Source organism: Chelonia mydas, chromosome 10, assembly GCF_015237465.2.
Source record: "Chelonia mydas isolate rCheMyd1 chromosome 10, rCheMyd1.pri.v2, whole genome shotgun sequence".
NCBI lineage: Eukaryota > Metazoa > Chordata > Testudines > Cheloniidae > Chelonia > Chelonia mydas.
The window spans coordinates 46,193,174-46,208,013 of record NC_051250.2 but is presented as its reverse complement, the minus strand read 5'-3'; the positions used below and the strand labels follow the sequence as shown (position 1 = coordinate 46,208,013).

Here is a 14,840-nt window from a genome sequence, read left to right as displayed (position 1 = left end):
CTTTCACCAGCTGCTGTACGTCCTTTGTCACTCTAAGAGTCCCGCTTCAGCCCCCAGCAGTTCTGGGACCTGGCTAGGAGAGGAGAGGAGATCCAGTAACTTTACCAAGCATGGGGCAGAAGACTCATTGAGAGGTTAATTAAGCTTAGAAAGGAAAATGACGCACCGCAACAGGGGCAGATACGAGTGTAAAACAAGCAAACCAGAGCACAGGGCCCCCCCAGCACCCCGCTCCAGCAAGAAAACGAACTGCTCAGATACAGCCCGAGGAAGAAGTTGGCAGCTCCAAGCCCAACTACCTTTCTCCAGGGAAATCCCACCTGGGAGCAGGAAAGTGATGGCTCTCCCTGGTGGGCAGCACAGGAAGCTAAACCCACTGCAGTCCCAGTCTCTCCCAGCAGGAGGTGCTGCAGGACAATGGTGCAGAGGTGAAATCAGGGGGACTCCAGTCCCAGTCTCTCCCAGCAGGAGGCGCTGCAGAGAATGGTATAGCAGCTAACCCAGCTATTCTCCTCTCAGCGGGAAAGGCTACATGAAACAGAGGCCAATGATCATGCAAATCATGCTCGGACTCTGGTCTGGGGATTGCAGTGCTGAAAACCAAGCGGGGAAAGGAGGGCAAGTGGGTGGAGAGCACTAATGCTAGAGAGCTGAATGCCGGGCAGCTCTCTGCTGCCCCTGCTCTGGTCTCCAACACCAGCTCCAGCCAGCCTGCCGCCTGTCCAAATCCCAGAGCAGGACACAGCGTAGAGCCCTGCAACCTGACCCAAAGGCAACAGGACCCAGCTACAAGTGTCGGAGCCACACCGGCTGGGAGAACAACCAGACCCTTTCAAGGCTAGGCCACCTCTCGTCCTCCTGCCCCTGGGGTCAGTGTGGCTGTGCCGACTCAGGTTTGAGGGGGAAGGGTCAAGGTGAGATGAGTCAAAACAATACAACGGAAGCATTTTGACTTTATCAAAATGTTTCGTGTTGATAAAGATCCAAATGAGAAACATTTCTACCTTATCGAAACAGCGTTTCATTAATTTCCCCTTGAAAATTTGCCCAAAATGAGACATTCCCAGGAAACGTTTTGATTTAGTCAAATCAGCTTTTGCCAGACGGGGACAGACGTTCCCACAGAAGCTTTTCGACTGGCTCTAGTCCTAGCGCTGGCTCCGTTCTCAGCTCGCTCTCTCCTGTGGCTGAACTCTTCCTTCGGCGCTGAGAGCACAGTGAAAGCAGGCGGCCTCATTCCAAACCTTGCCGGCGTGCAGGCCATCAGGACGCCGCTCCACACAGGCATGTCTCGTGTTGACAGCCTGCCCTGGCTTTAATGAAAGCACCGAGGGCAGTGGACAGGTTTCCCTACTCAGCACATGGCTTCTGTAGACATCAACATTAAATTCAGCTAGAGCCTGGGGTACCATCCGCTCTTGCTTATTCCCTCCAGCCAACCCATTCTACCCCTGTGGGAGCAGTGCCCCATCACTAAAAGGCCCAGTCTTCTGAGAAATCAGCTTCTTCAGAGCAGCATGCTTGTGGCAGGTTGGACTCCAGCTTCAACACCCTGCCAGGACTAGCTGGGAATCCATCTTTACTCTCCACAGTGCTCTGTTACACTCAATGCGTTCTTGTACGCCCGTCCCTTCTAGGGCTTGAGACATGGCTTTGGGAGACTAGGGGCTCAGTCTGCAGGGGAAGGTTTTTAAACTGTCAGTGAATCCCTTATTGCTGCCTAACAATCCACCGCTGAGTGCGTGGGAAGGGGAGTCGGACTCCTGGGTTCTTATTCTTGACTCTGCGACTGATCGCCTGTGTGACTATAGGCAGGTCACGTCACTGTTCCAGTCCTCGTTTCCTAGGGGCTGGGGTCATGGGATCAAAGCCGGAAGAGGCCCAGACTCACAGTGGGTCAACAGCCTTCCTTGGGAGCCTCACAATGCCAGAAGTAACGTAGAGGGTGGCCTCAGAGGAGACCCAGGTTTGGAGAAGTGCGCCGGGCCGGGCCGAGACAGAGCAGGGGAGGGGAAGGAAGAGAGACGGTAGATGTCCCGCTGGATGCTCCTCCATGCTGTTTTTATTAACTAGAGTGCAGCAGAGCTGAAGGGGACAGCAGGCATCAGAGGTGGCTTCCAGCATGCTCCATTTCCTGGTTCCAGCACAATTGCCAGGGGTCAGGCGGGTGGCTTGAAAGAAAGGGCAGTGCTTTGGGCACCTGGCTGATCCCGCCTCCCGCGCCCCTTCAACAAGGCCTCTGCTGAGGCCAGTCAGCCGATTCCACCCTCCTGGTTTTGATTCAAACCCAGAGATTGGGTTCTTTTCTGCCATAAAGTAGATCCAGGAGACACCCTGGTGGTACTGCCCCCTTGTGGTACAGTGTGCGACTGCCGCCCCCATTGGGGGCACAAAGGGGAGGGAACAATCAGTCCAGCTTTGAATACATTTGGAAAGGTCCAGAAAAAAAAAGTCCTGTACCGGGGCTCATCAGAAACAGTTGTGGTGCCGGTAGACAACCAAGTGGCTCGATTTCATCCTCAGGCTCCAGCATCAGCAAAAGTTGAGGCTGGAGAAAGGTGAAGGCACAGGGGACGAGTGGGCCCAATGCTGCAGAGCGCTTCAGGGCCGAAGCTGTTCTCTAGCTACTAGAGAGGTAGCATGCTCCAGTGGATAATGCACTGGACTGGGACTCAGGAGAGCTGGGTTCTAATTCCAGCTCTGGCACTGCCCTGCTGTGTGACCTTGTCCCCTTGGTCTGGCTTGTCTATTTGGATTGTAGGTTCTTTGTGTCTCAGTTCCTAGCACAATGGGTCCCTGATTTTAGCTGCTGGGGTACAAATAATAAACAACATAAGGAATTCTAGGTTATAATCTCACAGAAATGCAAATGATAGAATCAGGCCCAAATCCTAAAGTCCTCATTTCAGGCTTGTAAATTGCAGGGCCTGAATAAGGTCCTCAGCATTCAGCCAAGACCGCTAATGCATGGCCCTGAGTCACTCCTTTCATTGGTGCATCTCCATTGATTTCAGCAGAGCGACCCTGGCCTCACGCTGGAGCAATGCAGTGAGGAATCTGGCCCTGCTTGTTTCTGCGATGTCTCCCAGTTGCTTGTGACAGAAGCTAACTGCTTTTGGGCAGATGTGTGTTCGTCGCTCATTCGTTCTCAAGCTGGCAAGTGGTCCACAATGCAGCCTCCAGCGCTCACATGGTGCATTTTCAAACAAGCCCCTCTGCGTTTTCCCCCAGGCTGCCCCTCACGTGCAGGAGGACCTCCTCATAAAGCCACCTCGGCCTCCTCCCGGGCTCTCCTCTGCCACAAGGCCTACAAGAAACTACTGGTGTTCAGAGGCCTGGAGGCCAAGAATATCCGAGTGTTCCCTTGTGCTCACCCGTCTGTCTGTATCCATCTGTTGTCTCCTGTCTTGTACTTAGATTGGCAGCTCCTGTCTGTTTGTTCTGTGCCTGTACAGCTCCTAGCACAATGTGGCCTTGGGCCATGACTAGGGCTCCTAGGTGATACAATTAAATAAATAATTGTCTGATTCTCGCTCTCTCTCCCCCAGGAGGAAGTGCTGTGAGGGCTATAGGTTTGTGATGGGCCAGTGTATCCCGGAAAGTAAGTATAAAAAGGAGCTCTCTCCCATCCTGCTCACTCTGTCCACACTTATTCTCAGGTGGCACTAAAGCCACGGATCATGTCACCTGTGAGTGGATCGTCTAGTCAGATAAATGCCAGGATGATGACATCCGCCTGGAAAGGCTCTGGGAGACTTTGCTGCAAAATTTGGGCAGCCTTCTCCACTGCCTGCTCCAAGGGCAAAAGCTCTTGAGATGTTGGCTCATGACAGGGCTGCTTCTTGCACCACGTGATGCCAGTTCTCTGTTTTCACACATCACACCTTCAGCACCCAGCATATGGTATTTCAGCAGACGAGGCTTTCTGCATTCTGCTCTGTGTTGGGTGGGAAAGGGTCCATCGCTTTCATTCTGGAGGTGGGTCCAGGTCACAAAGTTCTGATCCAGATCTTCCCCAGAGTTCCGGGATGTTTGGAACCACGGTTTGCTCCAGGCTCATTTCCAGTCTCTGTTGAATGTGGGCCCCTCCAGCTTCTCTGCAGAGTCCAGCGCATGATGGGTCTGGAGTCTGCACTCTCGCTAGACACCTGGGGTGCTGCTAGACAGAGGGTGGAGTGGGTCCATTATGGGATGGGGCAGGTCTGACACAGTTAGGTTGGGAGGCTTGGGAGAGGAATTGGGTCACCTGCCAGTTACAGCTGGGGAGAGGGTTTGGCAGCTGGGAGAGGGAAGTGGGGAGGATGCCTGGTGGAAGGGAGAGATTGGGTTGAGGATGCTAGTTACTGGGGAGTGCCCAGCCATGAATTACGTACGCATGCAGAGGACATATGGGGCCGGATCCTCCACTGGTGTAAATCTACATCTTTACAGAGAAGTCAGAGCCAGGCTGAAGATTTGGCCCAGGGCAAGGCACTGTGATGTGTGTGGGGGGGTCACCCTTAGTTGCAAGGCTGCGGTCCAACCCACCCTGCTTGACACCCAGGGTGAGGCGCATGGGAGGGGTGGTCCGTATAGCAGCGCACAACTCCATCTGCCCCTCTTTGCAGGCATGGATGTGTGCGCCAACTTCCCGTGCGAGCAGCAGTGCACGGACAACTTTGGTCGCGTCCTGTGCACGTGCTTCCCCGGCTATCGCTTCGACAGAGAGCGCCACAAGACTCACCTGCACCCTTACTGCCTCGGTGAGTGCCCCCAAGGGTACCCGCCCTTGGCCTGGGCTGGTGGCAATGGCCTGGCTCCGGAATAGCTCCTGCGTCATAAATGGACACATGCGGCATCTTTCAGTGGCCTGGGGTCGGTTGGAGGACTCTGTTGCAGGAGAGGCTGCTGCAGATAACAGCCATCCCTAGGCTCCAGCGTCCAATGTAGGAGCCTAGGGGAAGGTTCCCAGAGACCCATCGCAGGGTTGCCATCCCCAAGGGATGTGTGTATCTCCTGTCCTGGGCTGTAGGATGATAGGAATCTCCCTTCTGCTGCGTCCGTTCCCCTGGCAAGGCCTCCGTGGCCCCTGGCGCTCCCCTGGCTGAGCTGTGGCTGATGTTTCTCTGTGTTCAACCCCAGACATCGATGAGTGTGTGGAAAGCGGAGGTGCCGTCTGCGACCAGCTGTGTACGAACACCCCAGGCAGCTACCGGTGCCATTGCCAGCGTGGCTATTACATAGCATCTGACGGGACAACCTGTCTGAAATCCAGCAACGGTGAGTCCGTGGACCAGGAGAAGAATCATGACCTAGCACTGTCCGACCCTGGGGCCACGCTCAGCCCTGGCTCAAGCAGATGTAGCTCCTCTGACCCGTGGCTGCAGGTCCACCCCCCACCCCCCACCCCCATTCCTGCTGCTGACTGGCACAGATGCATCATTCTCTTCCAGGCACCACAGTGGTCAAGTCGGAGACCCTGATGGGCACCAGGTCCTGCTCCGTCACCTGCGAGGAGTTCACCAGCATGAAACAGACAGTCTCCCAGCTGAGACAGAAGGTGGGACAATAACCCCTGAGCCTCTCCTGGTCACACACAGCTGGCAGCGCTCCGACAGACAGTTGTCTGGGGCAAACCTGCAGAAGCAGCCCTCAACGGGACCCTGGGGCTGTCACCCCGCCACCGAGTCTCACCAAGTCAGAGCTGAAAAGAAATAGGTAGTCCAGGAAGCGGTCGCCCCGATCACACAGGCGTGCTCAGTCAGACCCGGGGCGGAAATGGATCCAAGGGCCGCATTCAGACCTGTGCGAAGTGGGCACAAGTCCATGGGAGTCAGAGCGGTTGCATCCACTTGTACCTGTGGTGAATACGGCCCACACGGCTTTTTTTAAAGGATGTGCTGGGAGGGGTGCCTCTCTGGCCACTCCCATTATGGGAGGGGCATGCAGGGGGCAGGACCTTCTCTCCAGAGGTCCTCCCTCTCTTGGCTAATCTGCATACTCTTTGCAGCAGGTTCCCATTCCCTCCTAAACCTGCTAGGCGTAGGCCATGGAGCCAGGGGGGACCACCCGGGCCATGGCCCAACCACTATTTGGCTGGACCAGACCTGAGCAGCTCTGTGACCCCGTGTGCCAGGTTGCAGTGCGGCTCACGCAGATTTGGAAGGGGTGGGTCTAGGTGCTCATGGGCCAGAGGTCAGGCTGCTGGGGAGGCTGCGAGAGGAAGAGGAAGGTCAGGTGTGGGGGGGACAAATCTAGGCCCCCCCCCACTTTCAATGATGCTCTCCAGCCCCTGCCACTGGGAATCACTCTGTTGACACTCTGTCCCTGGGGCATGAGGCTGCAGAAGTTGCGTGACCATCCCTCCTTACAGGGCTTGTCTGCACTTCTTTTCCTTCCCCTCCCCAGCTGCTGCTTCCCGTCTTGGATAACAAGAGTAGGAAGTCCTGGATGAGGATTAACCGCAAACCAGCAGACTCCTCACACCGTCCTCCTGCCCTAGGGCCCCCAGGCCCCCCGGGGCCTCCAGGTACATCTTGGGATGCTGGAGATTGCTGGGGTGGGAGACCCTGGATGCCTGTGAGGATCTGACCCAGCACTGCTTTTCATTAGACCAAGCAAGAATCCTGTTTGTCAGAGGGAAGCGACAGGGCCGGGTTGGTGCAATCAGCCCACTAGTGCAGGAGTAACACCTACAGTGGGCAAGCAATGGACACTCTACGTCCCATGGCACCTTTGCCAAGAGCTGGGCTGGGGTTACCCTCTTGGCCGGGCTAATTTCTCAAGCCTGGATCCCCACTACCCTGGAAATACCAGGCTGCATTAGCTCTCTGGGCTTGGCATGGGATGATACACATCTCCTGTGGCTAAAGCCACGGCTCGCCCCTTTCCTGGGGAGACTAGCAGGGCCTAGGGCAGTGTAGGTGGTGCAGTGGAAGACACTGACCGTAATGCTCCAAGGATGATAGCAGAGGCCCATGCAAAGCTAATCCTAGGGGGATAATGCTGCCCCCCATCAGAGTGTTACATCCTGCTCCCCTAAATTCGCCCTGTGGGTGGGGATGTTCTTTATCCTCTCCCTAAAAACAGCAGCATCACTTGGGCAGGAGGACTGCTTCATTCCACCCCAGAGGTGGCTGCATTTCAGCAGTAAATTATCGCCTCCCAATACTTTGGCACATTTCAGGATGGAAGGTGGCTTAGGCTGCGTCTACACCACAGGTGCCGCAGCTGTGCTGTTGCACTGTAGATGCTTCCTACAGTGACAGGAGGAGTTTTCCCATTGATGTAGGTCAGTGGATCTCAACCAGGGGTACATGTACCCTTGGGGGCACGCAGAGGTCTTCCAGGGGGTCCATCAACTCACCTAGAGATTTGCCTAGTTTTATAGCAGGCTACATAACAAGCACTAGCGAAGTCAGTACAAACTAAAATTTCATACAGACAATGGATTGTTTACACTGCTCTAAATAGTATACACTGAAAAGTAAGGACAATATTTATAGTCCCATGGATTTAGTTTAGAATTATATGGTAAAAAGGAGAAAGGAAGCAATTTGTCAGTGATAGTGTCAGTGACACTTTTGCATTTTTAGGTCTGATTTTGTAAGTAAGTTGGTTTTAAGTGAGGTGAAACTTGGGGGTACGCAAGACAGATCAGACTCCTGAAAGGAGTACGGACAGTAGTCTGGAAAGGTTGAGAGCCACTGGTGTAGGTGATCCACCTCTCTGAGAGGTGATAACTAGCTGCATCTACACTAGGAGTTAGGTCAGCTTAATTACGTTGCTCCGGGGGTGTGGATTTTTCACACCCCAAGTGACATAGCTGGCTTGATCTACATTTTAAGTGTACACCAGGCCTTAGCTGCCACCTATCATGTGGCAGCCTTTTTAGGTGGCCTCTCTAGCCAGCAGGAGCACTTCCCTGAGTGCTGCCTGTTTGGCAGGTAACCTAGTGGTGGTTGGGGACAGTGGGGGTTAGACACACCTCTCTTAACAAGAAATGGGCAAACCAGCCCAGACTGCCTCAAACCTGCAGCCTTCGGTTACCAGCCTTCTTGTCCTGGCACTCTCTGTGGTGGGCACACAGCTCTAGGGCTTCCCAGGGAAGAGGCGGGTGGGGGTGCTGGGCTGACATCCAAGTTGGATACGAAGCGGAGATGGATCCAAGCAGAGATTTCCGCTCAGGATCTAGATTAGAAATGCTCCCTGATCTGGGAGCAGTGGGCTCTGGGGTTTGGGCTAGGCCCTCTGTAAAGATTGGATCCAAACCCCTCTGGCCGAGGGTCCTGGGCCAGGGCCTTCTCTGGTATTAATGCTGTCAGTTGCTCTGCTTCTTTAAGACCCAGTTCAGAAATCAAACATCCTTTTCTATGTTAAGGTGACCTGGGAGCAACAGGGGAGAAAGGGAGTCCAGGGGCAGTTGGACCTCCAGGGCCTCCAGGAACCCCAGGGCCCCGTGGGGACATGGGGCCAATGGGACCGTATCCTGACTTTGCGCATATCAAAATCGGACAAAGGGGACCAGTGGTGAGTAGCAAAAGCCCCATTCGCTGGGTCATGCATCCTGGCCCCACCCCCAGAGCGCTGGAGTCCAGCCCACCATCCCCATCGGCCAATGGCTTCTTCCCCTGCCCACACCTGGCAAATGGGCCAGTCCCACACACACAACCCAACCCTGCCCAGTCAGGTTCAGTGCCTTCCCCCTCTCCTGCAGAGACCCACTGCCCCCAGCGCTTCCTGCCCTGCCCCTTCTCTCCAAGAGACCCACAGCCAGCAGCATTTCCCCATCACCAGATCCACTTGCTGGACCTCCAACCACCAGCATCCTTCCCCTGTCCACGCCACCAGAGCTGGCTCCCCGCCCCACAGCTAGCAGGCACTCAGCCCCACCCAGTGCCACACATGCTCTCCACCCTCCGGATGCACTTGCTGTAGACCCAGAGTCGCAATGATCTTGTTTACTCCTGCACTAAGCTCTGTGTTTGTGCTTCTCCTAGGGCGCTCCTGGGGCACCGGGAAGGAATGGCCAGAAGGTACCACGGCTTCCATTATTATCTGTATTTCCTTTGAGGCCCCCAGTGGGGCTCCACGGTGCTAGGCGCTGTATACATACACACAGTGGTTCCTACTGCAAAGAGGCTCTCCCGCAGTTCTGATTCCCAGTCTCGTGTCTCAGTTCCCAGTGAAAGTAACGTAATTCCTTTAGTGGCCCACAGCCAGGAGAAAATGAGTCTGATTCTCCAGTGCCTTGCCTCTCTGGCCATTATCTACACCAGGGCAAACCAATCCTGATCCATCTACACTAGGAAAATTAGGACCCAGGGTTCTCTGCTGGGGTAACACACCCTAGTGGTAGCAAACATGCACTTTTCTGACTGGTCCATTCTAGTCTCAAAACCAACTGCAGGGGGCGTGACGCATGGGGGGCAAGTACACGCCCCCATTCTAGCTACAGCAAAACTTTCCGCACGAGCGGTGTTGTGGCCCCATTGTAACCTGAGTGGTTACATCTTGTCAACCTGCTGTTGCTTGTGCAGAACAGGTGAGGCGCTCCGTCCCAGAAGTGGCTGCATTTCAGTGGTAGGTGAGCGATCCCTGTGTCTGTACAGTTTGTTAAAACCCTTTGGGAGTCTGCAGCATGCAAGGTGCTACAGGAATAGGCGTTGAGTTTGATTCACCTTTGCTCAGATGGCTTTATGTGTTTGAGGAGTCACGGGGCCAACCTCTCTGCTTCCCCCTTGTGGCCCAGTCGGACATTACTCACCCTGTCAGAGCGTCTCTGACAGTCAGTCACTGCCTCTTGCAGGGTCCAGTGCAATGGGCGTCAGCCCTCCAGCTCAGCCATGTCTGAGTCCCGAAGTCCCTTCTGGGTATCGAAGCTATGAGCTCGCAACAGGGTCATCTGAGGAGTCTTCATCAGGACTCCAGGCTTCTGCTCTGGGGCTGTCTTCAAACAGCCCCTCCTTTGGTCAACCCCCGGATCAGCCATCCCATCCACTGGGAGACTCAGCCAAGCTGCCAGCTGTCCCCGACTCCTGGCTGTAACCAGGCTTCTCATCCCAAGAGAGCAGAACTCTGATCTTCTGCATGCTCAGCCCCGCGCTAAGCTGGGCCTTCTCCTTTGAACTCCCCTCTCCACACCTGACATTGGCTGCAGGTGTAGCAGGGTGGGACTCATTGGAGCCACAGAGCCTCATGAAACTCCTCCCAGCCAGAGTGGGGCCTGTATGCCCCAGCACGGAGGTCATTTTATTCTCAGCGAGTACGAAAATATCTTTGGTGCAAGTTGGTTTTGGGGGTGAACTCTAGCCAGCAACACAGCTTGTTCTGAGGACAAACAAGACGCCAGACTCTCAGCAGGTGGCAATCAGCCTGGTACAGGTCAGTGTGCAGACGCTAGGCACCCTGATAACAGTTACGTACAAAAGCACAGAATATCCCCTGGCAGCAGAATCCAGGAAAACATTAACTTCTCAGCCTGTCGCTGAGAAATCCCGCAGCAGCTTTATCCCCACCTGAAAGACCCTGCCTTCAGCGCCCTTGTCAAATAGATGGGTTTTGACAGTGATTTAAATCCCATCCCCCTGCTCTGCCACAGAAATCATTTTGCTGCTAGTCCCCGCTCTGACCTTTGCTTTCTGTTTTAGGGCGAACGAGGATACCCCGGTCCCCGAGGGCCACCGGTAAGAATGGAAAAACAATTAGCAGCACAGAGCATCAGGCAAAGCCAGGGTCAGAAACCTCAGCTTGGGCCCCAAGTCCCCACTGCCTTGCTCCTTGGGCAAGTGAGTGTGAAATTCAACGAGTCTGATTCGTTAGCACTTGGTCCCCACTGTGTTTGGGTGTAAATGGCCGCACAAGGTTCAAGGCAGTGGAGCATCAGGCCCCAGGGGTCTGAGAAAGTATCTAAGGTTAGCCTGATTCTGGGTGTGTCTCACAAGTGTGTGCTCCCCTCCACACACACACACCCTCCCCACAATTCATCTATCTTATTTTAGTAGGTGTCAAGCCCAGACAACATGCTCTGCCCTGGACAAGACACAAAATAAAGACATTCCCTGCCCCAGTGGCTTACAATCCAATAGACACAATGGGAGAAGATGGGAAGCCTAGAGGAAGGAGTAATTTGTACACATATGGTCAGATCCCACTCTGGTGTAAACTGACGCAGCACTATGGACATCAATGGGCCCTCCCCTGCTAGTATAAATCAGCGTAGCTCCATTGACTTTAATGGCTAACAAAGACCCCTCTGACCAGGGAACTTTCTGTTCACGAGCAAGGCCGGGCCCACAGAATCCAACCAACTTGAGCCCACCCTTGTGCATTGTAGCGATGGTGCAATGCTACCTCACAAGAGCCTGTTCTCCGCAAATCCATCCCTGAGGTGAGGAGGTACCTAGCAGCACCCAGCCTTGCATTCCTGGCTCTGCTCCCTGGGAGCATGGAGAACGCCAGCCTCTCCTACATGCAACCAGCCCTTTCCTGCCACTCTCCTGCCTTCCCCGAACACAACCTCCGTCAGGCTGGCATTGATCAGCTGGGACATGGTGTCATTGTATCATCGTGAGTCAGGGTCTGGGGTATGCTGAAACGAAACCCTGGACATCTTTATGTTTGGCCAGCATGGGAGCCTGGCCAGTCCTGTCTGAGCCACTGGGCCAGAGCTCTGAGCTCAAAGCGAGCCTCTCTATTCTCTCCTCACAGGGCCCTCCGGGCTCCTTTGACTTCCTGCTCCTGATGATGGCTGACATCAGGAATGACATCCGTGAACTACAGGAGAAAGTGTTTGGCCAGCACCGGAGGATGGAGTTTGAGACGCCGTCTGCCGACAGCAGGGACTCTGAGGTGCACGAATGGGGATCCGGCCAGGAGGAGCTGCTGTGGGGGCCTAGACCCGCGCGCTCAGCCACATGACCAGGTGGCAAACACCTGCTCCCCTGCAGCTGGACGCAGGAATCGCCCACACTCCAGAGACGTTGCTTGGACACAAGATGCTCCAGGGATGTTCCGTGGTTGCCGGACACTGCAGCTGATTCGTCCCCTCGGGCCAATTTGAGCCCCCCATCACAGTCGCTGTCCAGAGCAGGGAGTCTATTTATTATGAGTGTTAAATGTTATATTTTTACACTAGAAAGAATGGAAAAGGGGTATTTTTATAAAGGTGCTTTTCTGTCTCTTTGAAGAAGATGGGACATTCTCTAGATGCAGGGAGGAAGCCCTGGATTTGCTTCTCCACAGCAGCTCAGCCTCTGCCAGCAGTTTATATCCAGGGGAAATGTAGGGCAAATGAGCTGGAAGGAAGGAGTAAAACACCGAGGGACTGATTCTCTTCTCACTCCAGTTTTACACCAGGGTCACTGTGTTGATTTCCCTGAGGTTGCTCCCGGTTTACGCTAGTGTGAGTGGAAAATCAGGTGTGGATAATCTCAGATCCCTGCTGATGTGTCCAAGGGAGAATTCTTTACTGGCTTCAGATCTGACCCTCTGTGTAACCTTGCTCCAGAAAGCTCAGTGTAACACCTACTCTGTATGATGCTCTGGGCCTCGCTCATGATGGCAGATTGATGAGGCTGCTATGGCTGGGTCTTGTAACTCAGACAACAGAAGCTTATGGTTTCAGATCCCCGCTGCCAATAACCCACATGGTAGAAAGAGAGAGACAGAACACTAAGGGCCATTGATAAAAGCTCACTGTGCATGCAGGGCCCTCCTCGCCTGGGGAGATGGTGTCACTCTTAGCCCTGGGCTTTCATCCTAAGGAACTGTGAGCCCAGGTTACGTCCAGAAATACCAAGGGCCAAATGCAGCTGTGAATCTAAGCTGCTGTCATTTTTGCACCTCTCCTCTTGTAAATGACACGAATCTGGTCTGGCATGCCTTTACCCTCACTTCTGACTTTGGTCTCTGTAACAGGAGAGACGGCAATGCAAATAACTGCAAACAGAGGAAAGTGAACAGGTTCCTTCTCCAGCTCTCTGGACCTGGGGAGAATGTCATCAGAACATGAGCAAGGGAATGAGCCCCCCATACTCTCTAATAAAGGCCCACTAATGGGTTGCAGTCTAAGCAAATTCAGGGGTTCCAGAGAACTCCATAGACAAAACTCTCCAGTAGGTGGCAGCTGGTGTTTTGAAATCCACCCTCAATTTTAGCACAGAGGCACTGGAGACATGAACGCCTGTAATTTCTGCATAAGCGAAACTCTTGTCAGGCTGCACTGGCTCCTACAGAGCAAAGGCATGTGAAGGAAACCGTAGTGCATTCATTATGTGCAAACAGGAGTCTAGGCTCCTACACAAACACACTGCTGCTCTAAGAGGGACGGAGGCTGCCTTAAGATGTGTTCTGCTAAGGATCTGTTATGCCTCTAACAGAGGAGTAGAGAAGCCAGTGGTGAGCTTGGCCGGAGAGTGAGGAGTGCGGTGGAGTAAGTGGCAAAAGCCCAACTCTCACACTACGTCTACACTGTTATTCTCAATAGCACCAAAAGGGCCCAAAAGAGATCCGGGCTTCTTCAGGCTAAGTGCTGCATAGTCACAGAGATACAGCCTGTACCTTGAGAGCTTCCCAGCCGCAGAGAAATGCAACTGCGAGGGGAACCAAGGGGAGGGCGTGATTGTCCAACCATCACACAGCAGAGCTGGGACTGCAACCCACTTCTCCCGATGCCTAACGTGGTCTCCTATCCACTGGACTATGCTGCCTCCCAGTGGGATTTCATCCACTAGTGCACAGTAGCTGCAAAACCCTACCATAGACACTGTTTATACCAGTGCAGTGTGGCTGCAGGAGGGGATTGCACTGAGCCAGCTACGTAGGTGTAATTACACAGGGGGCTAAAAATCCTACTGTAGGCCTGGTTTTAGGGTACAGATGGAATTTCCTGGAAAGTTGAAAATAAATGCATTTAATAGGTTAGGAGTTTAAAATTGTGGGTCAGAGCCTCAGATGGTGTGAACAGAAGACAATGGAGCTCTGCTGATTCCTATGGCTCTGTCTATCCAAGGCTTAAATGGTCCTTATCCATCTTAATTTCTTTCCCTGGTTTTATCTATCCTCGATACTATTATGGCCCCCATTACTTCACAGTCTGTAATGTATTCATCCTAACAACACCCCATGAGGCTGGGCAGTGCTGTCACCCCTTCTGTACCGCTGGGGAAACTGAAGCAGACGGGCTAAGGATGTGTCGTCACTGGAGCGTTAACTCAGGCTCTGACTCTGGCACTTAGGACGGAAGACTCCCATGCACTGCTACAGGCTGGGGACCGACTGGCTAAGCAGCAGTTCTGCAGAAAAGGACCTGGGGATTACAGTGGACGAGAAGCTGGATATGAGTCAGCAGTGTGCCCTTGTTGCCAAGAAGGCCAATGGCATTTTGGGCTGTATTAGTAGGAGCGTTGCCAGCAGATCGAGGGAAGTGATTATTCCCCTCTCTTCGGCACTGGTGAGGCCACACCTGGAGTATTGCGTCCAGTTTTGGTCCCCCCACTACAGAAGGGATGTGGACAAATTGGAGCGAGTCCAGTGGAGGGCAACGAAAATGATTAGGGGGCTGAGGCACATGACTTATGAGGAGAGGCTGAGGGAACTGGGCTTATTTAGTCTGCAGAAGAGGAGAGTGGGGGGGAATTTGATAGCAGCCTTCTACTACCTGAAGGGGGGTTCCAAAGAGGATGGAGCTCGGCTGTTCTCAGTGGTGGCAGATGATAGAACAAGGAGCAACGGTCTCAAGTTGCAGTGAGGGAGGTCTAGATTGGATATTAGGAAACACTATTTCACTAGGAGAGTGGTGAAGCACTGGAATGGGTTACCTAGGGAGGTGGTGGAATCTCCATCCTTCGCGGTTTTTAAGG

The 14,840-nt window shown here is 53.8% G+C and overlaps 1 protein-coding gene across 1 annotated transcript in view; it reads left to right on the top strand.

Moving 5' to 3' along the window:
• The window catches only part of LOC102936514 (collagen and calcium-binding EGF domain-containing protein 1), a 31,942-nt gene extending 17,927 nt beyond the window's left edge, over positions 1-14,015 (top strand). Inside the window, exons 3-11 of the mRNA XM_037911620.2 lie at positions 3,549-3,601; positions 4,608-4,742; positions 5,122-5,259; positions 5,433-5,539; positions 6,388-6,508; positions 8,360-8,508; positions 8,979-9,014; positions 10,629-10,664; positions 11,689-14,015. Of these exons, the coding sequence (XP_037767548.1) occupies positions 3,549-3,601; positions 4,608-4,742; positions 5,122-5,259; positions 5,433-5,539; positions 6,388-6,508; positions 8,360-8,508; positions 8,979-9,014; positions 10,629-10,664; positions 11,689-11,898 (985 nt within the window). The 3' untranslated portion in view covers positions 11,899-14,015. The remainder of the gene's footprint in view (positions 1-3,548; positions 3,602-4,607; positions 4,743-5,121; positions 5,260-5,432; positions 5,540-6,387; positions 6,509-8,359; positions 8,509-8,978; positions 9,015-10,628; positions 10,665-11,688) is intronic.
• The last annotated feature ends 825 nt before the right edge of the window (positions 14,016-14,840 follow it).